This window comes from Zalophus californianus, chromosome 16 (genome assembly GCF_009762305.2).
Source record: "Zalophus californianus isolate mZalCal1 chromosome 16, mZalCal1.pri.v2, whole genome shotgun sequence".
In the NCBI taxonomy this organism is placed as follows: Eukaryota; Metazoa; Chordata; class Mammalia; order Carnivora; family Otariidae; genus Zalophus; species Zalophus californianus.
The window spans coordinates 60,275,935-60,302,808 of record NC_045610.1 but is presented as its reverse complement, the minus strand read 5'-3'; the positions used below and the strand labels follow the sequence as shown (position 1 = coordinate 60,302,808).

Genomic DNA, 26,874 nt, shown 5'->3' with positions numbered 1-26,874 from the left:
CTGTGACCTCCCTTTCAGGGAAGTGGCTCCGAGCCGCTGCTTACCCCCCCCCCCCCGCCCCGGCAAGGGTGGTGGTGTAGACAAGCCGGCTTCAAAGTCCAGCTGTGCCCTGACCAGAGAGGCAGGGTCCTTACCCTGTGCCTCAGTTTCCTCCCCAGAATGGGGCCAGGCAGCCTCCGTCGCCCAGCACCGATGGCGTGGATGAGACCGTGGAGTCCCCGGGGTCCCCGTCGTTAGCCGCTGCCCGCCGCCCGGGGACCCTGGCACGACGCGCTCAGCTTCTCCACTAGCAAACCACAGAGAATAAATCCCGTCGACCGATCGGTCCCTCCCCCTTAGGGAGTCACGGCTGCCCCGACCCCCTAGCCCCTAGTCGGAGCGGGCGCCGCAGTCCGTCCCCGCCCCGCCCCGCCCTTCACTGGGACCCCCACAGCCCCCCGCCCCGTCCGCTCACCTCCGCGCACGCGCGCCCGGCCTGGGCCCCGCCCGCTCACCTCCGCGCACGCGCACCCAGCCCGCCTCCCTCTCCGACCCCCACTCCCCGCCGCGTTAGTCTCCGCGCACGCGCGCCCGGTCCGGCGCCCCCCCCCCCCCCCCAACCCCGCCCCTCCTCACAGCTAGCCTCCGCGCACGCGCTCCGGCCCGCAGCGGCCGCCCGGCGTCAGGCGCTGGCAAGCACGCGCCAGAGGGGGCGGGGCGGACCGGGTGACAGGCCGCCCGCACAGGCGCCCTGGGCGAGGGTGTGCGTCTCCGGCCGTGCGCGCCCCCTGCTGGCGGGGCTTCACCGTCCCCGCGGGCCGCCCAGGCCCGGAGCCTGGGAGGAGGGCGAGCGGCGCGCACCTGCCGGGACGCGCGGGCAGGGCAGGGACTGGGCGCCGGGCTTGGGGCCTCCCCGACGGGGACCGCGGGCTCGCTCACTCCGTAGCCCGTCAACCGAAGCCGCTCGGGAAGGGAAAGCGTCTTCGTACCCCGAAAAGCGGCGGCCGTGCGACGTGACCTGGCGCTTCGAGGGGCGCCTCCAGCCGCGAGGGTGCGGCGCGGGCGGGGCCTGTTTCTGACGCGCTGGCGGATAAAGACGCCTTCCTGCCGCATTCAGAAAAAATTTTATTTTTCTGCTGAAAAGTTTGAAAGTGAAATGGTTTTGTAGGCCCTTCCCCAGGATGGCGCGGAGAAGCCGCCAGGTGGCAGGTGCTCAGGACCGCCCCAGGGGATCACACGAGGGGTGAGAACGGCGCGGGGACAGCTGCGGAGGTGGGGCGTCCTCGGGGCGCCGCGCAGCTCCCCGCTCTCCATCGGGCCCTCCTCCGGGACACCGCACACCGGACTCTGAAGCAGGACCGGGGCATAAGGAGGCGGCACCGTGGTCCCCTCTGGTCACTCTCAGGGAGGAGGCGGGCGCCTTCCCAAACCCCGAGCAAGTCCAGCGTGGGGTGGAAGACTCCCCGAAATGCCACCGGAATCGCTGGGAGTCGACTTGGTTGGAACGGCCGGGGGCTGAAAGAATCCGGATCTGCCGTGCGGGCCTCCCTGTTTCTCTAAACGGGCATCACTCTCTGAAGGTGCACGCGGCTTGATAACAGGGCCTTCTGGTCTCTTCGACGGGGGGAAGGGGGGGAGGAGCAGGCCGTGGGAGGGGTGGGTCCAGGCTGCTCTCTAGGGGGACTCAGACGGCTGGAGCTTGCTGGCGACGGTCTGGCTGACCTTGAGCAGGGCCTCCTGGAACTGGGGGTACTCGTCCTTCACGTGGTCGAGGATGGTGCTGATGACCGCCAGCCGGTTGTTCAGGCGCCTGTGCTCGGCCAGCAGCGACTGCTTGGAGCGGAACAGGAACACGTACCTCCCGTCCTTCACAGCCTGGAGGTGCTTGACCCGCGTCTGCAGGGCCACCAGCTCCGAGAGGTTCTTGGGTGGGACAAAAGACCCTGCATGAGGTTATGCAGTTTGAAACAGGACACCTACTGCTCCTACACAAACTCAGGACTGGAGGAAGTGCCAGGGGGAGAAGAGGCTGACGCGCAGGGAGCGGGGCCTTTTCCTTTGCCCATTGTCTGAGAGACATTCGATAACGCTGGGTGCTGGTCCCACAGGGGACACTTCCCTGCGCTCCCTCCCCCATCTCTGCTGATCAGGCTCGGACCCTGCAGACCCACTTGGCCCCACTCTTCTGCTCACACCACATCCAGTCTAGCAGGAAATCCCACTGGAGCAGCTGAAATTACATGCAGAATCCCACAGCTTCTCACTAGCCTCATGGCTACAGCCCCGGTTCGTGCATCACCTCAAGTAGGCTTCCCTTGTCTACCCCTGACCCTTCAACATCAGAACCGGAGTGATCCTCCTAAATCTGAGCCACGCCTCGGCCCCAAACCCTCCGCTGTCTTCCCACACCCCTGAGAAGAGCCCAAAGTCAAGACCACCGCCGCCCCCTGGCTGTGCAGAGCATGGGGTGTGGTCTCTCGGCCCTCAGGTCCAGCCTGCTGGCCTCTGGCTGCCCCTAGAGTGGTCTCCTGACCTGCTTTACCCAGCCAGCTCACTCCCTTGCTGCCTTCAAGTCTGGACTCAAATGTGTTCTCGAACTACCCTACTTAATCCCCCCCGCCCCCTCCCCCCGTGCCCTTTCTCTGCTTTATTTTCTCCAGAGTATTTATCACCATCTAACACGAGCTGTCTTTTCCATTCATTTTGTTTATCATGTGTCCCTCTGTGCCCCCTCAGGAGGCCTGCTCTGTAGCCTTAGCACCCAGGGCAGTGCCTGGCCCATAAAAGATGTGCGATATTATTAGATCATTGGGGTGTGTGAGGTGAGCGAGTGATCACAGAGCGATGGGCAGCGCCGGGATCCCTGGGCTTAACTGGGGCTGGAGGAGGCCTTGCCCGAGGGCGCACTGCTGCTGTGAGGGGCAGGCTCCATGCCTGGCTGCTTGTGGCCCTGGTGCCTCAGGGCCCTGGCCCACCTGTTTCTTGAGGGCCAAGAGCCGGTGCAGGTCGGCCTCGAGCTCGTCGATGCTGGACTGCACTGTTGACAGCTGTTCCTGCTTCTCCGAGAGGGAGCTGCTCAGGTTTCTCTGAGTTTTCTCCAGTTCCAAGATGGCTTTGGTGCACTCCTCGGTGGCCTGGGAGATAGAGGGGACCCTGCCTCCTGGTTACTTAGTGGGCAGAGTCAGGCCAGAAGGACAGAATCTGGGGAGGGTCTCCACGAGGGCAGAGGGAGTCTCTGCCCCTCAGGAACCAGGACCTGGAGGGGTGAGTCCCAGTGAGACGCCAGGGCCCGGGTAAGCCCACACTGCAGGCTGCTCCCCAAAGGCAGGCATGGCTGGGAGAGAGAAATGGGGGTCCCCCTCTTGAAGCAGGTCTGTCCGCAAGGCCACAGGGACCAGGGGTGGCTGGGCAGCTACCTGCCAAGAGCGGGAGCAGGAGATGCCTGGGGCAGGAGCTAAGGCCTCGCGGGACGGGGGGGTGTTCGGGGTGGGAGTGGAGGAGGCCTGGCTCCATCACAGTGAGGTTGGGCAGCGGGGCTGGTGGGGTCCAGTGGATAAATGAAGTAGAGGTGACCGAGTGACTCTCGGGGTCTAGCTGGGGACACGGGAGAATTTGGGATGTGCAAAGGGCCAGTCTGCGCACAGACACTGGCAGTCTTGCTGGGTGTGGCACATGGGGGCAGTGCATGGCAGGAGGACTTAGATGCAGCCCACCTGGAGCTGGAGCTGAGCGGGGGTCGGGGATGGCAGGGCAGAGGTGGCAGCTGGGGAGCCCCGGGGTGGAGAGAAATGGACATCATGAGTGACCGGCGTGGCAGAGAGGATCGGCCAACAAGGACCAAGAAAAGGCCATTCTGCTGCCCCCAGTAACTTCCAAATGAGCAGATGGGTCAAGCCTGTCATTTTCAGTTAATCTCTCCCTGTACAGGACTTAGACCTTCAGAGGCTATGCCAACAGTCTCCATGTAATCCTTTGGACAGCTCCACGAGGTGAGTACCCATTTCACAGGTCAGGAAGCTGAAGCACAGAGCTGCCAGGCAACATTCCTGAGCCTCGAGCGGAACAGATTGTCTGGAGCCCAGTGGGGCTCCGAGACCAGGTTCTGTCTCAAGTGAGCCTTCGCCTACCCGGGAGGGCATTACTGCTCATATTTCCACCCAGCAGAGGCGGAAATGCGGGCTTAGAAAGGTCCCACATACGCCCAAGGTAGCGGGGGGCTGAGGGAGTCTGAGCCAGAGCCCGGTGACGGCCGAGGGAGTGGGTGCTGGGCAGGGCACACGCCACGTGCTTGCTGATATGGCCTGGTGCACGAGGACGTGGACCCTCCGAGTGCCCATCAGCCTGTCCCCAGCACCCAGTCGGGGTCAGAGACACAGGGACTCACACGTGAGCCATGGTTCAACACGCCGTGCATCCCTGATGCCATTTCTGTGAGGCGGTAAGGCACTGAAATCTGGCCATCTTGGCCCTGGGCGGCACTGCTCTGTGTAGCTCTTCTGTTAAACCCAAGACAGACTCCCAAAGAAAGGGCCTGTCGTAGCCCGGCCCCCCTCAAGGGCCCAGTGACAGCCACTGCATTTTTACCCAGAACCGGCACGTGGGTCATGGGGCTCAGGCCCAGAGGGTACAGGGGACAGCCGGCTTGTCTGGTTCCAGAGCCAGGCTCCTTCCACCCACAGCCCCCCACTGCCACTTCTCAGCCTGGTAAAACAGCCCCACACAGCAGCCCTGACTCCAGCTCTGGGAATGGGGGCAGGAGAAGGGGCAGTGCTGAGCAACAGGCTGGAAGGACAGTGTGACCAGGTCCACGGCATGCTCCCCCCTTGTCGCAAGGCCCCCACCTTGCGAATGTCCCTGATCTTGCGTTGCAGCTCTGTCTGCTGGTGGTGGAAGTCCGTCCGGGTGAGCAATTTCTTGTCCATCTTGGACTGCCCCTTGGCCTGAGTCGAGATGGTTTCTCTGCGGGCGACGGCCAGCTCCATGTCACGGATCATCTTCTCCTGCTGCTTCAGCAGCTGCCCATGCCTGACCTGGGTACACAGGGCAGAGGGGCCGTGAGGGAGAGTGGCCAGAGCCATCTCTACTACCTCCGCGGAGACCTGACGCGGCAGGGAGACAGTGAGGGGAGCGTGCCCGAGGACAGAGGGATCTGGAGCCATTGCCCGCCGGTCAGAATGATTTGAAGGTCCATGTAAAGAATGCACAAACGGGGAAACTAGAAACTGTCAGAGGCCAGGGTAGGTTAGCAGACCAAGGACCGCCACATGCAGCCTGGGCAGGATTCTGGGGCAGAAAAGAGACAGTAGCCAAGAGAACAGGGACACCTATACCAACGTCGATTTCTCAGTCGTGGTTTTGGAAGATGGTGACGGGAAGGGTCTGTGGGACCAGGGCCGGGGCCCTGCTTGTCAAGGAGACTGACTGTAAGGGCCACATGAGGGCTTTCTCGAGTGCTAGGAGTGTCCTGTCTTGGTCTTGGGGCAGAGATGTGGGCCCGGGCTACACCCATCCAGCCAGACATTGAAAATAAGTACATCTCCTTGTGTGTATGTTCTGCTCCAGTGAGTCTGATTCAGAATAAAAAAGGATAAACAGGCAGGACCCCGCAGGTCAGGATGGTGGTGGGAGACCTAGCCCAGCCGGGTTTAAAGTCTGCGGTGGCGGGAGCCCAGGATGGGAACAGCACAGATGGGTTGGGGCGGCTGTTGTCAGCGCCACGTTGGCTCAGCGAGCGAGCACAGATTATCTGGGGACGCCAGCACGACTCACGCCCCAGCCGAGAGAACAGGGATGGGCCCCTGCTTCACGCCATGTCCAAAAATTAATTCCAGGTGGATTCGAGATCTAAAGGCGTGCAAACATGTGCAGAGAACTTGGGAACGTATTTGTGTCACTTCAAGCTGTGGTGACCGTCTTGAGCAATCCGGGAAACCCAGAAGCCATGCAGAGAGACAGACGGGCCTTACAGCATGAACAGTAACGACCCCATGAGTGGGGAGAGACCCAGCGCAGAGAGCGTGAAGGCCAGCAGCCCAAGAGGGAGAACGGGTGCGAGAGGTGTCCAAGGCAGGGCTTAGGAACCGGGACATGCAAAAACTCCCTAAAATTGCCAAGAAATAAGAAAATGGAAATAGGAAATTGAGGAAGTGACACACACACACACACACACACACACACACACACACACACACACACACACACACACGCTCACTACCCCGTAACGGAAAACGTGGAAGTATGAAGCTTCTAGAAGAAAACATAAGAGAAAAATCTTTGTGACCTTGGGCCGGGGAGAGATCTCTCAGATGCACCACCGGAATGACGCACGGAGAACAGGGCTGGACCTCACCAACGTGATGAGTCTCAGATGTGTTACGGGGTGTGAGAAAAGCCGCACTCACAATAATAATTCATGCTACAGGGTCTGCTTCTGTGACATCCTGGGAGAGTTGGGGATGGGGACGTGGGAAGTGGAGCACAGGAGGCACAGGGGACTCAAAGGTGGTGGAGATTTTGGGTATCACAAAGGGGTGGTTACGTGGTTGTATGTTTTTGTCACAGCTCATGAGACTGTGCCACCAAGAGCGAGCTCAGTTAAACACCTCAATTTAAAAATGAAGGCTCTTGGGCCAATGACACCCAGAGGTGCCCAGGCTGTTGGGACACGGCCGTCCTCAAGCGCCTCTTGGAGAAGTGGTCTGTGGGGCTCTGGTCAAGAATGTACACTCCTCCGCCCTGTAACCCCACTTTTGGGGATCTAACCTACAGAATACAAACCAACCAACCCCAGTAAGGAAGGATATTATGGCAAGCATGAGGAACTGGGACAATATGGATTCTCATCACCCGGGAATGCTCCGAGAAGATAGGATATATCCGTAGAATGTTCTGTAACTGTTAAAACTGGGCTAATATCCATATTGTTTTTTTAAAAAATAAGTTGCTGAGCTATACGTACAGATGCTATTTTTGTGAAGGAAAGGAAGCAGCAGGGAGTCGCGGGCGGAGGGATGGCCACACCCGTGTGCTCGTGCGCGAGTGCGGGGGGGGGGGGGGGGCGGTCTGACCTGCTGCGGCCAGCACACATGGCTTCTGTGGTTTGAAAAGTCAATTAACTGGAGTGTTTTAAAGACTTATCAGTAGCATATGCATTTGATCAGAATTCCTCTGAACTCCATAGACAGAGGGGTCCTGATTAAAAGCGGCATTGTGGAAGTGATGCCCGCCTGCTTTTACTACCTGCTCTTACCGTATCCTAAGGCTCAAAGAGAGCCTTGACTTAATTACCAGCCTTTTTTTTGAGGTAATGAAATCCAGCTCAGGATGACGGTGGAGAGAAAGCGAGGCTCCCAGGGAAAAGACGGGCATGTTCTTTGAGCACATTTTACCGGGTGAGACACCTTTCCTCGACAGTGGGGTGTTTCTCCCCAGTGGGTCATGAGATTCGGGGGTCCCCACCAGCCCTCAGAGTCGTCAGAGTGCACTGACTGCGTGGGGCAAGGGTAAAACAGTGTCTCGTGAAACACCGTGCACATGGCTGTGTGTGTCTTGTGTCTGTGATCCTGTGAACCCAAGTGGACGGACCCTGGACGGGAGGTCGGCAACAGAACAGCCCGTAGTGCTTGTGCTCCAAGTGCCCTTGGCGGGGAATGGTGTCCATGCCACTGGCCAGGGTGGCCCGTGGGGTTCCTGGGGGGCCCACCCCCAGCGAGGCCAAGCCCCCCAGAGCCCCCACCCACCTTCATCCTGTGGATCTCTGCCTTCATGGCTCGGATCTCCGTCTGGCCGGTCTCGGAATCCACCGATGCACGCATCTCTTTTGCCAGCTGGATTTTTTTCTCCCAAAGCATGATCTGGTGTCTTTAAAGGTGGGAGAGGCAGTGTGAGAGCTGGAGAAATTAAGGAGATTTCCTTCTGATGCTTCTGCGAGCTCATGCTGTAAGGACTCGCTCCAAATCGAGACCCACAGTGGACAGCTGGAAGGCAGGTGTGAGCAGAGGCTGAGCGCAGTGAGCTCGCGGCGGCTCAGAGCAGGGGGCCGGGACCTGGGACCCTCTCTCTCTCTCACTTGGCCTGTTTAAATACCCAGGCACTGAGTGAAAGGCTTGACTGTCAGACAGACACAAATTTTCCCATTCTGTGACCTGCGGGTCAACATAAACCCCTGGGCCGAGGTGCTCTCTCAAGTTCCTGCCAGCCCAGCCAACCCAGGGCGAAGGGGGCTGTCCCACCCCAGTCAGTGTTGCCGTCATGGTGTCTCGTGGTGACATCGCGGGCGATAGTTATACTGCGGTGCACACAGCGCCTACACCTGAAACCACCAGAACTCTGCGCATCAATGATACTTCATCTAAAAGGAGAAGTTCCCATAGCAGCAAAGATGGAAGCCAGCGCCCTGGTCTCAGTGTTTCCCGCCCCATGACACCCAGCGTGATGGTGTTGGGAGGTGCCACCTCTGGGAGGTGCCTAGGTCACGAGCTGCAGACTCATGAATGGGATCTGCGCCCTTAGAAAAGAGACCCCACAGAGCACCCATGGGGACACAGCGGGCAGCCCGCGACAAGGAAGAGGCCCTCACCCATGCAAGCTGACACCTTGACCTTGACCAGCCTCCACAGCCCTGAGCAATACATTTCTGTGGTTTATAAGCCCCGGCCCCTTCTCTTACAGCCGCCTGGACAGGCAGCGGGCTCAGCGGAGCTGGAAGGTGCCTTGCGCGGGCTCTGACACGGCCATGCGGGGCTGGCTGAGCAGCCACTCCCATTGGAAATGTCGGTCCACAGGAAATATATAAAACTGCTTCAGAGGGCAGCATAGAGAACAACCCCATTTTTGATTAAAAAGCAGGCAGACAAGAAAGATACATGTATCGTGGTTTCCGGGTGAAGGGAGGGAGTTGGAATTATGTGTGATTTTTCTCATCTACTTTGTACCCATCGTTACAGTTTAGAATGCCACAGTTGGGGGTGGTTACTCTCACAGCCAGGCATCATAAAAATAAAATAATTTTTAAAAACTTTATCCTGAAGAAAGCCACTCAAGGGGACGCCTGGGTGGCTCAGTCGGTTGGGCATCTGCCTTTGGCTCAGGTCATGATCTCAGGGTCCTAAGATGGAGCCCCACATCGGGCTCCCTGCTTAGCAGGGAGTCTGAGTCTCCCTCCCCCTCTGCCTGCCGCTCCCCCTGCTCCTCCACTCGCTCGCTCTGAAATAAACAAACAATATTAAAAAAAAAAAGCTACTCAATTTCCCCCGAAGACTGGGCAGGCGAGGGCAGGTGGCCGGAACCGTGCGGTGACACCTGTTCTTCCCTGGGACCCGCCCCCAGCGTGGGCTCCAGAACTGCTCCCAGGCAGCTGTGGATAGGCGGTGGGTGCCCGTGGGCGTGGGCTGCGCAGGCGCAGTGACAGTGGAGCGGGGTGGGGGGCGGGGCACTCACTCCGCCTCCACCAGGTTGTTCAGAGTGGCCGCCTTCTCCTCCTGCAGCTGGTTCAGCTTCTCCTGCATCTCGATGGTCTCCCTCTCCGAGGCCTGCACGGGACGGGGTGCCACCGACCGCCGGGGGACGCGAGGACCCTCACGCGCGCCCTCCCACCGTGTGCTCTCCCTCCCGAGCCCGCGCGTGCCCCGAGTCCTGCGGAGCGCCCGACCTTCAGCGCGCACACGAACTCCTTCTCCATCACCAGGTTGTCCTGCTGCAGCCCCTCGGAGCTGCTCCGGTTCTTGCTTATCAGCACGTTGAGCTTCTTCAGGTCGTTGTCCAGGCCCTTCATGTGGCGCTCGATCTGCTTTTGCTCCTTCTTCTCCTGAGCGATCTTGTCTGCAGCAGAGGGGATGCGGGGGTAGCCACGTTCCCAGAGTAGCCCCCACCCCAGTCAGGGCCCTGCTGGGCTAGAGGGAAAGGGCCTCTTCCTGGCCGCTCGGTTCCCAAAGCCTGGCTCTTTGAGGCAACAGAAAGGACCCCTATGTGGACAGCCAGCAGGTGGGGGGAGGCGGGGGGGGGGGGGTGGGGGGCAACCCCTTGCCCTGAGAACAACCTGTGGTGACGTGGCTGGTGCTCAGACACTGGGTCTCCAGGCAAGGCGGGCCCGGCCCCCTACACCACCCCACCCAGCTCAGGGGCAGGGGGCCAGAAAACAACCACCCTAATTTCCAATAGAGGAGTTTGGGCGCCCCCGAGGGCAGGCCAGAAAGGCAGCAGGGCCTCTGGGCCTCAGGTGTCCAGGAGGAGTGGGCCCCGGACCACCAGGCAGCATTTCCCATATGGCCTCATGGCCGGGCTGACCTGCATGGATCTCTGGTCAGACCCAGGGGGGACCAGGATGCCTCAGTGGGGGGCCATGGGAGTAGACGGTAGCCAGGAAAGGTGTCCATCTCCCTCCTCCGGGTACCCTGGCACATTAGACGCCCCTGGTTTTTACACCACCTGGGGCAAGACGGGGGGCTGGGGAGCCTCTTTTGGGACGGTTTTCTAAGTTCAGCTGGAGAGGAGGAAAGCTTCTTTTCCCAAGGCCCTGAGTTTGAGGCATGAGGCGTCTCCTGCATCCCTGGAAAGCTTCTCTTCCCACAGCCCTGAGTTTGGGGCGAGAGGTGTCCCCTACTCCCTGAGCAGGAGAGTGAGCCCCCAGGAGCTGCGCCTTGCTGCATGTCTGCATTTCCAGCCCAGCTGCCCCGTCCTCGGCAGGACGGTAAACCTTCCGTGCCCCTCTCTTCTGGGAGAACCCTTCAGTCTGGGAACTTAACAAATCCGGTACATTTTCTCTATATTTCCGCCATGCCGGCGACGGGCTGGTGGTCAGGGCAGCAGCTCATGTTTACACAAGGCGCTGTGAGCCTGTGGTTTGCTCTCACGGCCTCGTGCAGGGTAAGCGTGGAGCCCCCTCCCTGGGAACTGGGCCACAGGAGTCCCTGCAGACGCCGGACGCTTACTTTCTATCCGCAGCTTCTTCTGCTCCAGGATGTGCATCTCCTTCTTGAACATGTCCAGAGACACCAGCTGTTCCTCCTGCTCCTGAGTGACCTTCACCATCTCTTGCTGCAGGCGGAGCCAGGTCACCTGGGCCTGCGTCACGTTGGTGTTGTGCTCTTCCATCAGCTTGGTCAGCCTTTTGATTTCAAGCTCCAGAGGCCCTACTTCTTCCCCCTAAAAGTGATATTCACCAAAAAGCAAAGCGAGCCTCCTTGTTTTCAAAGGTCTGCTTCCCGGGGGTGCTAAGGAGGGCCGGGACCCCACCTGAGATCATGCATCTGTGCGAGGACTGGGGGGCATTTCCTCGGGGGCACTAAGGGTCCCACCGTATGCCCCCGACCCGCTGTGGGAGATACAGATCTCAGGAGGCCAGTGGCCCCCTCCCCACCATGCCACAGCCTTGTGGGGCCAAGGGCAGGGTTGGCGGGCCTCCGTCCCTCAAAGGGGCTTTGCAAGTTTTCTTTTAGGAGCAGACCGTCACGGGCCAGGGTCTTGACCATTTGGGCTGCAGCTTTGAGAGGGCTCTGTGGTGCTCATGGTCTACCTAAAAGCGTGCCCCAGCTGACCATCTTACTCCTGGACTTGAAGCCCATGGTGGTGCCCCCACGTTCGGGATACCTGGGTAACCTATAGGACTTCAAGCCTCAAACCCATCAGATCACTCAGAGCAGCGGTCAAATCCCACCTGCTGCCTTTGCTTGGCAAGAAAGAAGAACATTTGGTGCCAGGTGAAAGTTATATGGTCAGATTCCAGGGGCCACCAATAAGGCTTTATTGCAAACACCCATTTACTTATCACCTGCCTTTCTGGCCGTGACAGCAGGGGTGAGTAGCTTCGGCAGAGACCGACTGGCCTGAAATATTTACTATCTGGACCTTGACAGGAGAAGGTTTGCAGGCAGCCCCCGACTTGGGGCATTCTGCACTCTCGCCATGTCACCCATAAAAGGGGCGGGCAAAGGAGTGGCTCTATTCCGTGTGAGTTCATTCTGGAGCATCGCTGAGATGGCCAGGCACGAATACCAACCAGGGGCAACCTCTCCTGGCCTGGAGGTCTTACCCCCAGTTCAGAAACCATCTGCTCCAGCTGCTTATTGAAGAAGTTGATGAGGCCTTGCTTTCTCTCGATCAGGATTGTTCGCCTAGAGATCTCGTTCTCGCTGTTGGTGATGAGGTCATTGACCTTTTTCACTTCCTTGTCGAGCTCGACCAGCGTCTTCTGGTGCATGTCCAGCCTGCAGTTGGTGTTTGTGATGTCCAGGGTGGTCTGAGCAATGTCGCCGTCAATTTTGGAAAGATGTGTCACCTGCATTAGCAAAAGGAAACATGTCTGAACATTCTTTTTCCCTGGGGGGCTCTAAATGAGCTGGCTGGCCTACCATTTCCTTGAGCATCTGCCACAAGGTCCACCTCTCCTTCCTTCTAGTCTTTATACATATCACGCCCCCCGCCACTGCCTTCTGCCCAAAACCAAAGACAGGATCACACTCTACACATATGTTTGTAAGCCACTTTTTAATGAGCTCAATCTTGTATGCTCCTGTCATTTTCAGTGGCCGTGTAATAGTCCCTTATACTTACAACCTAGGAAGCAAGTTGTGGTGGTTGTCAGCCTTCCCGCTTCCGTCCTTTCCCACAGTTATGACTTCAGTGCCCAGGGGCTGGCCTAGACAGCTGGTATGTTTTGGTGAAGGAAACGGATTCCTTCCTCTCTGGGCTTGCAGTCTATCATCGGTGTGTCTGTTCTAAGAAATGCTGTGGTTCAACCTGTTCAAGTTCAACCTGTCTCTTTGCCAGGACCATCTGGGATAGCCGGGTCCTCACGGGGGCTCCCACCCTCCTCCTTGCCCCCTGTGCTTGCCGCCTTACGGGGGCTCCTGTTCCTAAGTCTCTTTGTGGCCACCAGATGGACAAGCCAGCCTCCCTGGACTCCCTCAGCTCTGCTCCTCGACTGTTCACTCTTACTGAGATACCCTGGCCTCTCCTGGGACGTCAGTTCTGCTCCAGCACTAACTTGTAGACCCATGGTTGACCCGTGCCTGCCCTCCCTCTGGACCCCAGCTCCAGATCCCAGGGGGTTTCTTGAACAGTTTGGAAAAAGTGCCCCCTTTAAAGAGCTAGACTTGCATCTCTGGGGCAATCATAATGGACACATTTATGGGACGAAGATTCTTTACTGCCCTCCACTAGCCGTCAGTGGTAGTGTGTGTGCCGCTTGGCAGGGGTGGCTGGGGGCCTGGGGGTCTGGGGGCCCACGGGTGCAGCCTGGCAGAAGGACCGGCAGGTGACCTCACACACACCATGCTCCTTTTCTTCTCTGGTACAGTGCGGGCCTCTAGTTTTGCTCCCAGCAGGTAGTCTTGCCCCCACTTCCCAGGGAAAGGATGAGCGGGATGCCCCCAGCATCAGACAGGACCTCCCAAGGAGACCCGGCGAGTACAGTCTTGGTTCCAGCCCTGTCTCCCCACTTCCTTGCTATAACCAGGCCAGGAGCAAGCTGCCCTCCTCCCAGGTGTCCGGGAGGGATGGGGCGCCTCAGGCTGCCGGCCAGGTAGACAGCAGCCCCGCCCTCCCGGAAGGACAGGTGAGCCCCCCCAGCTGTGTCAGCTGCGCCTCCTCCTGGCCCATATCCACCTGCCAACAATGGCCATCAATCGCTGACATGCAGGGGCATGGCCTCTGGCTCCCCAGCGCCTTTGCTGTCATTGTAATGAACGGTTAGATCTAATCCTCCAACACCTGCCAGGTGTCTCATGCAGGGAGAGAGTAAAGGCAGAGCCAGGATCACGCAGGAGCAGGACTCATGCTCTTGACCGCAGGCTGGGAGGGCCCACGTCCCTTCATCTCCCGCCCGTCGGATGGAAGCTTCCGGTGAGCTGGGGAGCAAGGAGACGTCCGTGTGGTTGGTGCTATGTGCAGGCAGGCCGAGTGGGCCCCTCTCCTCCTGAGCCTTGAGGGGGCGTCCTGGGGCAGGCCGTCTGCTGGGAGGTGCCCTAGGCCTGGTGCAGGCCATGGCGGCCTCCGTGGGGTCCGCACGCGGGCCCACCGAGCCAGGGGACACCAGAGGGGCGGTCACACCACAGGACGAGGCAAAGAAGAAACGACTCAAGGAAGGACACAGGGACCCGTGACCACAGCTCGGAGCAAAGTGAGACCCCCGGCAGAGCAAGAGAGAGCTCTTGTTGGAGGAGGTCCCCGGGCCGGGAACTTTTGACCCTGGGTTCCTGGCCTAGCAGCTTCTCCTCAGAAGTGCGGACACAGATGTATGGCAAGCATGTCCAGAGCAGAGTCGTTGATAATGTTTAAAACCTATAAACACCTTCAAGGGTCTAAGCAGAGAATTTTCAAGCACAATACATACATTTGTATGATGGTGTCATGCAGAAAAGAAAATGTAGGTTTTTGAGGAATATTTCACAGAAAATGTTATGTTGAATGTGGCCAAAAAGTAAAACAAAGCAGTATCTGCTCAGAAAATCCGTGGGGTCCCACACTTACTCTGTGTCATATTTCAGTAAAGTGAATGAAAATGGATTAGAATAGACCTGAAAACTGATACATAATAAGAGTCCTATGTTGTTTAAGGTGTGTGCACATGTGTGTGTTCACGTGTGTGCTTGCACGAGTGCGTGAGTACATTTGTATGGGTCTGCACGTGTGTGCACATGAGTGTGTGTGCATGTGTGTGTCGGCTCGTGTGTGCATCGGGATGTTTATATGTGTGTGCGGTTGCCTGTGTCTTTGTGTGTGCACCTATTTGGTTGCCTGTGTGAGTATGAGCATGTGTGTTTAGAAAAAGTTCCAGAAGGAAATATACCAAAATGTTGGAAGAGGTTATCTCTGGACCGTGGGATTATAGATGTCTCATTTTCCTCTTTATGCCTCTGTATTTCCAGGTTTTCTACAATTAAAAGGCTCGCTTCTACAGCAAGAACCAAGTGGGAAGTGAATAGACTGGCCGAGCGCCCCTGGCTCACCCCATTGGCTCTGAGCGCTGCCGCTGCCACGCCCCCCAACCCCGGCGCCCAGCCCTCGTGGCCGCAGCGGGAGGGTGGCGTACCAGGTTGGTCTTTTCCTTCCGGAGCTTCAGGATGATCTGATGGAAGTACTTGGTCATCTTGTTGGAGGTCATGTGCTCCTGCAGCTTTTCCAAGATTGAGGCATCCATCCTCCGCCTCAGCTCTAGCTCGTGCCGGATGGTCTGGTGGACCGACTGCAGGTCGCCCATGGTGGTCGCGTACTCCTGGAAAGGAAGGGGCAGGGACGGCACTGTGGGGGGGGGGGGAGGGAGGCCGTGGGGACGTGCCCTGGATGGGCTTGGGGACACGGTCGTACCACTTGGGCCTTGCCCAGCGTGTCCTCCGTGTCCTGCAGCACCAGCCGGTAGGTGTTGAACTCGTTCTGCAGAGCCTCCTGCTTGGTCAGGCACTGCGTGGTTAGTTTCTGCATCAGGTTGGCTTCTGTCTCCTCGCGGTTCAGGACGCCCGCCAACTTCTCATTCTTCTCTTCCTCCTTCATGATGGATTTCTTGTAGGCCTCGATCTCCGTGTCGATGGACGTGATCTGGTGCTGGCACTCGCTGTCGGGATCGAAAGAGCAAAGCTGGGGCAGCAGAGCGCCCATGCATGGGGCTGTGCCCGCTCGTGGGGAGCTCACCCAGTGGAGAGGGACGAATGGGAGCCCAACTCTTACCAGCAGCCAATCTCAACGACTGCTTCCTGACATAGTCACAGAACCACTGCCCACTTTGAGTCCAAGCCTAAGACTCTTCTAAGACAGAGAGTAAGGGAGAAGGGCCAGACGGGCCAGGCATTGTCCCAGGGACGGATCCACCCACCCTTGCTGGTCAGGGGAGCAATCCCGGAAAGGGAGTGTGCTATTCCAGTTTCATACGCGTGAGCACTGGAGCTCAGGGCTCTTGAGCGGTATGCCCTGTGGCCATAGGGTGTGGCGTGGCTGGGAGAAGCACCTGTGGGCATCACTCCAAACTCTGTCCTTTCCCCTCTGCACACTGGCTGTGCGAATACCTGTAATTAACGTCAAATCAAACAGACGGGTGCTGGATAGTAGAGTTTTCCTTTGTGTGTGAGACATTGTTTCCCCCGCATTTTGAGACGTCCTGCTGCTCTGCTATAAAAAAGCCTTTCTCCACCTCCAGGATCTTATCCTTTGAATAAGTTCTTTTTCAAATAATCAGAAAGTACTTTCTCCTTGAACCGAAATAACACCTTCCATATTTTTCTCATGTCTATCCCCAGGCCTTCAATTCTCTTCCCCAAGCAACCAGTTATTTCTTAAATGTCTTTCCAGATCTATTTCATGCTTTTATAAGCATTGTGTTTGTCTGTGTCTATGAATCAGGTACAAAAAGCAGCTTAGTAGATCACGGTCTGCACCTTACTCTTTCTTGTGCTATCTTAAAGATATTCAATAGCAGTGCACATAAAAATCTCCTTGGTTCTTCTCAATGACCAGATGGTATTCCAAATGATGACCATGCCATAATTTAAGCCTCCTCACTGATACACAGTTAGGCTCTTTCCAGGTTTCTGGCCTTTTTTCTCCCTCATTTCAACAGTGTAGCAAAAAACATCTGTACAGTTTTTAAAAGATACCGGGGAGATATGCCATGTTTATTCAGCAGAAGACTCAATATTGTTAAGGCGTTAGTCTCCCCAAAAAGATCTCTAGACTCAACACAATTCTAATTAAAATCTCAGTAAGTATATTTTTTTCCAGAAATTGACAAACTGATTCTAAAATTTATATATGGAAACCTACAGGATCTCAAATAGCCCAGATAATTTCACAAAAGAAGAACAAGGCCTCCCACGATCTGATTTTAAGACTTCCTGGGAAGCTGTCATTGTCAGGACAGTGTGGCGTTATTGGTGAAAGAGTAGCTGGACGGAATGAACAGAATCAGGAGTCCACAAACAGATACCCAGCGCACAGACGCACACGGCCAATTGACATCTGACAAAGGTGACACGGTACTTCAATGGAGAGAGGACAGTCTTTTCAGCAGAGGTGCTGGGATTGTTGCACGCAGCTGTGCAAACAGACCGAACTTGGGTCTCATGCTGTGACAGGCATTAACTTGGAATGGGCCGTGTACCTACATGGAAGAACTCAGCAGGAGACACAGGAGAGATCTTCATGACCCTGAGCCAAGCAAAGATTTCTTCGAGAGGACATAAAAAGCATGAGCTATGAAAAAAAATTAATCAATTGGGCTTCATCAACATTTAAACCTCTGCTCTTCCAAAGCCACTGTCGTGAGAATGGGAAGACGAAGCCACAGACCGGGAGAAAATATTTTCAAAGCACACATCTGAGAGAGGACTTGTATCTAGAATATATGAAGAACTCTTGTAACTCAATAATGAGATGAACCACTCAACTTAAAAATGAGCAAAAGACACTTCACCAAAGAAGGTATATGGGTGGCAAATAAGCACATGAGAAGATGCTCAACATCATTAGTCATCAGGGAAATGCAAATTTAAACCTCCATGTGATACCACGACTCATCGACTAATGGCTGAATTGAATGGCTAAAATTAAAATGATTGACAATACCAAGTGTTGGTGAGGACGGGGGAGTAACTGGGAATCTCGCCCACTGTGGGAGGGAATGCAAAATGGAACAAACCAAATTGGAAAACACATTGGCAGTTTGTTATAAAGTAAAATATGCACTAACCAGCAATCCCGTGCCCGGGCACTCACCCAGGAGAAAGGGAAACACGCGTCTACACCAAGACCTACAGAGACTGTCACGGTAGCTCTACCCATGACACCCCAAAACCCAGGGAAATCCATCAACTGGTGACCCGATGAACACAGTGGCGCACTCTTCAGCGATAACAAGAAACAAACCACTGATCTCGCACCGTCCCACGTGGGGATGAAACTCGGAAGCAGTGGGCCGAGTGGAAGAAGCCAGCCGAGGAAAAGCTGCACGCTGTGACTCCATTTACCGGACATCCTGGGAATGACAGAGCTGGCAGGACAGAAAGCAGATCAGCGTTCGCCCTGGGCTGGAGGTGGGGAGAGGATGCTGACTTGGGGACAAAGGAAACGGCCTGTCATCTTGAGGGCACCGGGGTACTTGCCTCTGTCCCTCTGCCAAACTCCAGAGCTGTGCACCGAAGAAGGAGAACTTTTGTACATAAGAAATCTGTACATAAATTAGCCTCAATAAACCCAGCTTAAAATGAAAAAACTACTCATTTTCTTTTTTAGGAAGTAACAGCCTTATAAACGTCTAAAATTTGACAATAAAAATAAGAAGTCCAATTTAAAAAGACACAGTCACAAATTGCATGACAGAAGTCTGAACACGCGGTAAGACATATGCGTGGGAGAGGAGATGCCTGTGAGTGCCCAAAATGCTAATAAATTGTCATTGTCACCAAAGGAAAAAGACAGTGGTATTGTAAACCTTTTTCTGTTTTTCAAATTTCCTAGAATGTGATCACTTATCCTCGATAAAGATTATTTTTAAAAAACGCACTTTAGGGGTGCCTGGGTGGCTCAGTCGTTAGGTGTCTGCCTTCGGCTTGGGTCATGATCTCGGGGTCCTGGGATCAAGCCCCACATCGGGCTCCCTGCTCCACGGGAAGCCCGCTTCTCCCTCTCCCACTCCCCCTGCTTGTGTTCCCTCTCTCGCTGTCTCTCTCTCTGTCAAATAAATAAATAAAATCTTTAAAAAAAATTAAAAAAAAATAAAAAACACACTTCAGTGGGGCACCTGGGTGGCTCAGTCAGTTAAGCACCCAACTCTCGATCTCAGCTCGGGTCTTGACCTCAGGGTCGTGCGTTCAAGCCCCGAGATGGGCTCCACCTTGAGTGTGGAGCCTACTTAGAAAAGAAAAAAAAAAAAAAAAGAGTTTCATGGAAGGGAAAAGATCAAATGCTGATAGGTCAAGTAACATGAAGACTGAGAATTGATCCCTCAATTTAGTCAATGTGTATGATTTAACATGGTTCCTGCGGAGTGGTAGGGACGAAACTTGAGGGGATTAAGCTCAAGAGAGATTAGAAGGAGTTTCTGGGAAAGGTCTTCTTTCTCCCCAGACGTGGAAGACAACCCATGGAGACCTTGGATATTCCGGCCGTCATCTTGAAAAACAAGCCCTACTCTGGGCTCTATGCCAGGCGTGGAGCCTACTAAAAAAATAATAATAATTACAAAAATAAATGAAATAAAAATAAAACACACTTTAAAAACTTCCTTGAGTGACAGATACTACTAGAAGATAAATAGGACGGACAACGGGTGGACTCTAGGACGAGACCCACGTGTCGGGCCTGAGCCACTCGAGGGCGGAGAGGGAATCTGCCTGGGGGTCTGGAGACCCTTCGGCTACAGCTCGACATCCCGGGGCAGTTACTGGCTCTGGACCCAGTAGGTGAAGCCGGACCCCACACACGGGTCCACTCTCCCCCGATCGGTCATGACAGTGCGCCATGCCCCCGCAGCATAGGGAAACCAGCAAGAAAGCGCAGACCAGAAACGCTGGGGCTTTTGGCCCAACATGCAGCTCACGGACGAGATCCACGGGGGCAATGTTATGACGCCCCCCCCCACCCCAAGCACTGGGAGATCAGATTGTCTCCTAAGAGGTAAATTGTAGATTGGGCATCGACGCAGAGATGCCATCGTCCTGAAAAGACACAGTGCAGAATTTGGCTGGAACCTGATTGAGGGCATCATATTATTGGGAAAAATCACACAGGTGTCAGAAGGGAAGAAGGGGTGGGCGGGTGACAGCAAAGGGCCATCAAGGCAGAGGCAAGCGTGTGGGCGGACTGCCCGATGCTCTGGGAAGAAGCAGGAGGCCGGCAGGGCCCAGGGCCTCAACACTCCCTGAGCAGCAACCCGGTTATCGCCGGCCCCATGTTCTTTCCCACGGAGGAGACTCTGCTGGGCCAAGGGTCAAGCATTAGCCTCTCTGGTGCTCACATTTCCTAGCAGACACGCATAACTTGGCAGCCTCTGGTGGACCCAATCCCTGCGAGCCGACCCCGAGGATGCAGACGCACTCGCGACATGATAGCAAAACCCGGCTTCTGGGCCAGGGGCCTCCCCTGGGTACAGGGTCCCGCCACACCCAGACGGCGACTGGGGTGCTGGCCTCGTGTCCCGTCGTCCCAATCATCAGCCAGGACGCCGCGAGCTTCCTGCATCTTCTAAACCGGTCTACACGCTACCAGCTGGTGTTTGGCATTTAGTTCAGTCGCTGAACTGGCCTGCAAGGCATAAGCGACGCGGTACGTTATTTTTGCGATGTCCTGACCTTGCGTTAAACTGCCTCAGACTTCCTTCTTCCTAACTGTATGGTTGCAGATGGTGCGTCTCTGGTTACGCCCCTCACAGTAGCCCACGTGGGCAATGTGCTCTGAAGGCGGACCTCACTCCTCTGGGGCTGCAGTGTAGTTTTAGGGGGGGCGCTGAACCAGACTTCGCATTTCTTGTCGTTAGGGGTGTCGTGCGTGTGTGTGCATGTGTGTGGGTGTGTGTGGGGGGGTGTGTGTGTGCGTGTGCACCTATTTTGCTGAAATATCCACCCAACCTTCCATGTGTGCATATTTTAGAAACATGATATTTTAGGGGGCTCCCCGACTGCTCAGTCGATAGAGCATGTGACTCTTGACCTCGGGGTTGTGAGTTTGAGCCCCATGTTGGGTGCAGAGATTACTCAAAAATAAAATCTTAAAAAAATTAAAATAAAAAAAGAGAGTTTAAAAAAAGGTGTTCAAAAACATGATTTTTTTTTTTTCCCATTAGTCCGATGGGTGCCATCCAAATGGCCGAACTCTGGCCAGGCTCTGGAACCCCCGGTGGGGTGTGACTGTCACGGCCTTTTGGGGAAATACCTGCCAGGTCTGTGCATGTCCGTCCCCCAGAACTCCAGGCTCACAGAGAAGGCAATGCTATAGCGTAATATAAACTATAATACTCCTGGGCGTGGGTGCAGCCCTGCAGCGAAGTCAGACTGCGAGGAACCTCCCTGCCCCGGTGGGAAGTCTCCCCCAGACGCGGCCCGGCGGCGCACTCTGCGGTGGGGAAGGAAGGAATGACCAGTTGTCACACTGAGATTTGGAAAGATCTCTGGGGCCTGTCGGCAAATGAGAAAAGGCGCACAACAGTGTGTATGCAGCATGCTACCACGGCGCGTGTGTGCCTCGTCTGCGGGGGCTTTGTTTTGTTCTTTTTTCTTCATCACAGGACCAAAAAGGACCAGTGCCTCCTAGCTGTCCGAGCACCGGAGACCACGCTGCAGGGCTGACGAGAGTGGTTCATTCACTTCTTCTGCCCTCTGCCAGGCTCGGTGCCGGGTGCGGGGTGCCGTGAGCTCCCTCCAGAACCCGGCCACCGCATCTCAGTCCCCATTACCTAGGGCGGTTTGGGGAGTTGAGGCAGCACTGGGCCCGGACACCCCTGCGCCCGACTCCCTGCCCAAGCCACACAGGAGGGAGGGAGGGGCCTGGAGGAGGGCCCTCTGCCTTCCCCTGGCGGGGAGATTAAGACAGGATTGCGGTTGGAACGCGGCCCTCCCCAGAACAATGGCCCAGGGATGGTTTCCACACACAGGTGGTGAAAAGCAGAGCAGAGGGACACCCTTCTCTCCCGGAGATAAATACCCCTTTCTCCTTCTCTCACTGTTTGTCCTATCTTCCCAGGAAGCCTGAGCACAAAATCTTTGCTGCTCCCGGTACCGGTACCACAGAAAGTTTGAAAAGACTTAAGAATTGTTGAATGTTGGTGAACAATAGGGAGCTTTCATGGCGGAAGCTGAGGCTGTGGGGCCGCAGGTGCACCTCCTTTGTCCCAGCAGATCCAGCAGGAAGGGTGCTGTGGGCGCACCTGGTAGGAGGTGGGGGTGCAGCGGTCTGTGCGCCCACCTGTCACCTGGAGCTCCCGGCCCCCACCTCCGTGGTGCACCTGCAGGGCAGCCGGAGGCCCTCCCGGGTGTGCCCATACCTGAGCGCTTCCTGGATGGTCCTGTGAGCCTCGTCGCGATGCTTCATGCCCACCAGGCAGGTGGCCCACTGCTGCAGGATGCGCCTTTTCTCCATGTTGATGGCGTCTATCTCTGTGCAGGCCTGCGGTGGAGAGTCAGGGTTACGTGGAAGTTGGTCTAACCTCATTATGCTCAAGGCCCCAAGAGAATGTCTGAAAGCCCCAAATGTCCTGAGTCATCTCCTTTCCCTGTGTTACCCTTGCTTTTCTTACCACGCACCAGCGAAAGGATACATGCGAAAATAAATACAGCTCTAAAGACGCATCGAAACGCCCACCTCAGCCCTGACTCCGGGCCCCCAGGCGCTCAGTGCCATGGGGTCGAGGAGGAGAAGGTGTCTAGGAGTGACAGACACCCGTCGTACCCAGAACCCAGACGCCGGGGGTGGGAGGGTGTCACTGATTCTCACAATGAGTCCTGTCCACAGACTGGAGTTTCGGTCACAAGACATGGGTACAGCCTCTGTGCCTGACACCCCTTCCCGTAAGAGCCTGTGCTGTCGAGAATGACCTGGCAGCAACGTGGGAGCGTCTGTCAGGCCCTGGGGTGTGTGTGTGTGTGTGTGTGTGTGTGTGTGCGTGCGCACGCGCGCACGCCTGTGCATGCACGTGCGTAATCATATTCTCTATGTTGTTTTATAACCTGGAATTAAAAATTAGCGTGTTGCGGGTGCCTGCGTGGTTCAGTCGTTAAGCGTCTGCCTTCGGCTCAGGTCATGATCTCAGGGTCCTGGGATCGAGTCCCACATCGGGCTCCTGGCTCAGCGGGAGCCTGCTTCTCCCTCTGACCCTCTCCCCTCTCATGCTGTTTCTCTCTTTCTCTCTCAAATAAATAAATAAATAAAATATTTTTAAAAAATTAGCGTGTTGTGCCCAGGTTTTTAATGTAAAATATTTTTACTTGCATGCCTCTTCAGTAGTTTCCTCGGCGTGAAGCCCAGGTGATATTTTGGGAGGGGGCAGGGGAGTTTTGGGAGGTGGGGGGTGTAGGGGAGCACATGTGTTTTCGCTACCAGCCTGGGAATGCCACTCCCCTCTGCACTGGGCCCGGGCTATCAAGGGTCCCTCATCCGTTCATTCAGTGTCTCTGGTGCACCTGCTGTGCGCTGCTCCAGGTGCAGGAAGGAAAAACGAACAGGACGTGGGGCAGCCCTGCCTGGCGGGGACACACCCAGCGGGGGGGGCAGAAGGCACGGAGACACATAAGCTCGTGTGTGTGTCCACGACCATCCCGTGGTAGAGCCGGACACGGGGTACTTCTTACCGATTTGCACAATCTCTTCCCACCACCGAACTCTCTGGTGGGTCTCCCGTCTTTTCGTTTTGTTGGCAGCACCCTCAACCTCCAGGCGCCGTGGCCGGTGTGCCCTGCCCCCCTCAGCTCTGTTAGAGTGTCTGCTCTCCGCGCTAGGTTTAGAAAGGCCTCTGCAACTCTGGATTTAAAAAATATTTTTCTTGGGGTGTCTGGGTGGCTCAGTCGTTAAGCGTCTGCCTTCGGCTCAGGTCATGATCCCGGGGTCCTGGGATGGAGCCCCGCATCGGGCTCCCTGCTCCGCGGGAAGCCTGCTTCTCCCTCTCCCTCTCCCCCTGCTTGTGTTCCCTCTCTCGCCGTGTCTCTCTCTGTCAAATGACTAAATAAAATCTTTTTTAAAAAAATAGTTTTCTTGTATTTTCTTCCAGTACATTTTCCCCATTGACATTCTTGATCCCATCTGGAATTCATTTTTGTGTCTGGTATGAGGAAAAGATTTAATTTTTCCCCAAATGATTAACCAAATGTCCCTACTCCGTTGTGCATGATTCATGTGTTCTCCATTAATTTATAATCCACTCAAGTTTTATGTAAACGTTTGCTTCTTTTGGGGGTCTACTCGTAGGCTACCATGGCCCGCCTGTCTATCCCAGATTCCAGGGACACATCATTTCACATTCCAGGCTTTAGAGTGGGCAATATTTGGTAGGGCAACGCCAGGATGACCTGCCGGGCTGGTGTGTCTGGGACTCTCCTGCGTTTAGCACAGCAAGTCCCACATCTCAGGAGAGCCCTCCGTTCTGGGCAAAACCCGTTCTGAATTTCCCTTTCCCAAACAATTCCTGGCCAGTCCTCCAAATGTGTGCTTCGGATAAACCTTTGCTAACTAAAAACTGCCTTTTTTCCCCCTGAGATTCTAATCAGAACACATTCTAGACCCACAGGCTGGAGAGCCCGGGCCGCTTTCCCACACGGACCCAGGCGTGCCTGTCCGTTTGTGCAAGCGTTTTCTTTTCCGCAGTAACAGGGGCTTGTTTCCTTCGTGGCGTTCCTGCGCACACGAGTGCTGATGGTGATTCACAGGTTAAAAAAATAAAAGAAGACGTGGCAGCGCTGGTTCCTAGAGTTGACCTCAGAACGTGGTGCTGCACTGAGTCCTTCCCGCTGGGGCTCAGCCTCTGAGGGAGACAAGAGGCCACGCCCGCGACGATCCGGCCGACGAGCAGACTCAGATGTCCAGCTTCGCGGAGGCCTGTCGGGCTACCACTGGCTGTGGGCTGAATAGAAACGGCCCTCTTCGCACCATCCCCACCATCCCAACCACGGGCCAGCCCGCTGCTGAGCTGCTTCAGGAGGCACACCGCGGCGGCGGGGGCCGCATTCACCTGGCCCTCGGCAGTGAGCCGGCGCCCTGCGGTGGCCACTAAGTGGGTGTCCCGAAGCCAAGTGCGGCGGTGATGCTCCTACCTCGCTCACGGCTTTCCTGAGAGCCCGCGTGTCCTCGGCCTGGGCACAGCTCTGAGCCTCCAGCAGCGCGATTTGCTCTTCCAGCTGGTTGGCTTTGGTGGTGAGCTGGTCCACGTGAAGGTCCTGGGAAACGAGACCACGGGCCCCTCCAGCATATTCCTCCACCAACTCCCAACCCGAGCCAGCGAACCCCAGGCCGGCCGCAGCCTCCTAGGCAAGAGGCCGAGCGGAGGGACTTTTGGGAAATCGAAGGTTTGAGGGTGGTGGCAAACGCGTTGAAGTTGAGAGTACCTGCTTCTTCTTCTCCACCTCGGCCCGCATCCGCTCCATCTCTGACTTCTTCACCACTTGCTTCATCACACGGATGTCGTCACGCACGTCCTGGTCTATGTTCTGCATGTAGAAGAGATGCAGAGCCAGGCTCTCCAACTCAGCTTGCAGAGCCGCCACTGGGGGGAGGACGAGGAAGGCCGCTCAGCATCCCACACACGTTGCCTCGGAACCCGAAGCTCCGGAAGGCTCCCTGCCTGCCCTGTGGACCCAGCCTGGGAACCTGCTGCTTCTAAACCACAAAGACTCAGACTTTGCCATCAAAGCCTTACAGCCTAGTTGGAGAGACAAAGACGTAGGTAATCCATGTCCAGCGATCACCACAAGCCACTCCGTTGCCTGCTGTGTCTTAGAGGCCCTCCCCATGTCTAAGGATCTGCTGAGACAGTGTCATGTTATGAGGCCTCACGTTAGTCTTACAGATTTCTTACTGCTTAGACACTGGCAATCTTAGGTAGAGTCCCACATCCCGGGAGGAAACCCGCCCAAAGGGGCGCCGTGCTCTGCCAGAGCCCCCCCCCCGCCCCCCCCCGGACTGAAATGGCCACGTGGGGGCGCAGGCCAGGAGCACCAGAGCTGTCCTCACGGGCCAGGCTCGCCAGCACAGCACCTTCCACTCCCCACTCAGAGCCAGATGGCGGATTTCCGTCCAGCGCTCGGAGGAGACCACACCCCAAGGAATGGACTCCTTTTAACAATACTCACGGGAGATTGATTTATGAAGCCAGATTACCAATTCGTTTAGGGAGCTAACCCTAAATCAAGAGTCATTTTTGTCTTGCATAGAGCGTTCCTTTGTAGGTGGTTAAATGCACACAGAACACTGATTTATAGAATAGAAATACAAATTCACCCCGCTGAGTGGCAGGCACCCTTGAAGGGTGTAGCTTAACCCTGAAACATTACTTTGCACCCAAGGTGACTGTAAAAATTCCAACGCTGGCGACTTCTTTGGCTCCTGCGTGGGTAGGAACTATGGGGGGTGGGGAGCAGAAGCAGGGACAGGGAGGTGTTGTGGTCAGAGCAGGCCGGGGCGGAGACTGCATTTGGAGAGAGGGTCTTCACAGAGGTAATTAATGTAAAATGAGGTCGTGTGAGTGGACCTAACCCCCCGTGGCTGGTATCCTTAGGCGAGGAGATCAGGACGCAGACACACAAGGGACCACCAGGTGAGGCCCCGGGGAGAAGGCCACGGGGAGAAAGCTGTGGCTACAAGCCCGGGAGAGAGGCCTTGGGAGGAACCAGCGCTGCCCACGCCTGGCTCTTGGACCTCCAGCCCCCAGGACGCGAGAAAACAAGCCCCCACGGCCGCCGAGCTGACTAAGTCACCCTCCCACCTAAAACGTGCAAGACTCACGTCGACCCTTCCTTAAGAGCGCTGAGTTCAACCCTGCTTTGCTTCACTGAGTAACAAAAAGTCAGTATTTCCACTGCTTGTTTAAATCTGCATAAATATCAGTGAAGTTGAACCTAGTTTCACCGTTTTAATGACCATGTTTGTCCCTCCTCCAAATCGCTGGCTCATGTCCTTGGCCACACAGCTACTGGGACGTTTGCCTCTCACTGGGTGGCTTCTAGGAACTCTTGATGCGGTCAAGGCAGGGTGGGCAGAACTCGAAGATGCCTCCCAGGGCCCGTGCCACCTGCTGTGACTGCTATGATGATGTTGCTTATCTGTCCCAAGAGAAATTACCGGGTGGGCCTGGACTAAGCAGGTGAGTCCATCCAAAGCAGAGTGGTGTCCAGCTGGTGGCAAAAGAGGAAGTGAGAGAGATTCTCAGGGTGAACTGGATTCAATGAGAGGGAAATTCTCTGCAAAGCTGGCTCGAAGAGGGGAGGGGCCCCA

At 56.0% G+C, this 26,874-nt stretch overlaps 1 protein-coding gene across 1 annotated transcript in view; it reads right to left on the bottom strand.

The window, feature by feature from the left end:
- Window positions 1-169: 169 nt before the first annotated feature.
- CCDC40 (coiled-coil domain containing 40) overlaps window positions 170-26,874 on the bottom strand; it is a 40,437-nt gene continuing 13,732 nt past the window's right edge. The window contains exons 8-21 of the mRNA XM_027625591.2: window positions 24,990-25,147; window positions 24,699-24,821; window positions 21,941-22,062; window positions 15,283-15,526; window positions 15,008-15,190; window positions 12,008-12,253; window positions 10,908-11,121; window positions 9,629-9,798; window positions 9,418-9,509; window positions 7,719-7,839; window positions 4,821-5,009; window positions 2,955-3,113; window positions 969-1,902; window positions 170-286 (exon numbers count right to left, since the gene is read on the bottom strand). Of these exons, the coding sequence (XP_027481392.1) occupies window positions 1,654-1,902; window positions 2,955-3,113; window positions 4,821-5,009; window positions 7,719-7,839; window positions 9,418-9,509; window positions 9,629-9,798; window positions 10,908-11,121; window positions 12,008-12,253; window positions 15,008-15,190; window positions 15,283-15,526; window positions 21,941-22,062; window positions 24,699-24,821; window positions 24,990-25,147 (2,270 nt within the window). The 3' untranslated portion in view covers window positions 170-286; window positions 969-1,653. The remainder of the gene's footprint in view (window positions 287-968; window positions 1,903-2,954; window positions 3,114-4,820; window positions 5,010-7,718; window positions 7,840-9,417; window positions 9,510-9,628; window positions 9,799-10,907; window positions 11,122-12,007; window positions 12,254-15,007; window positions 15,191-15,282; window positions 15,527-21,940; window positions 22,063-24,698; window positions 24,822-24,989; window positions 25,148-26,874) is intronic.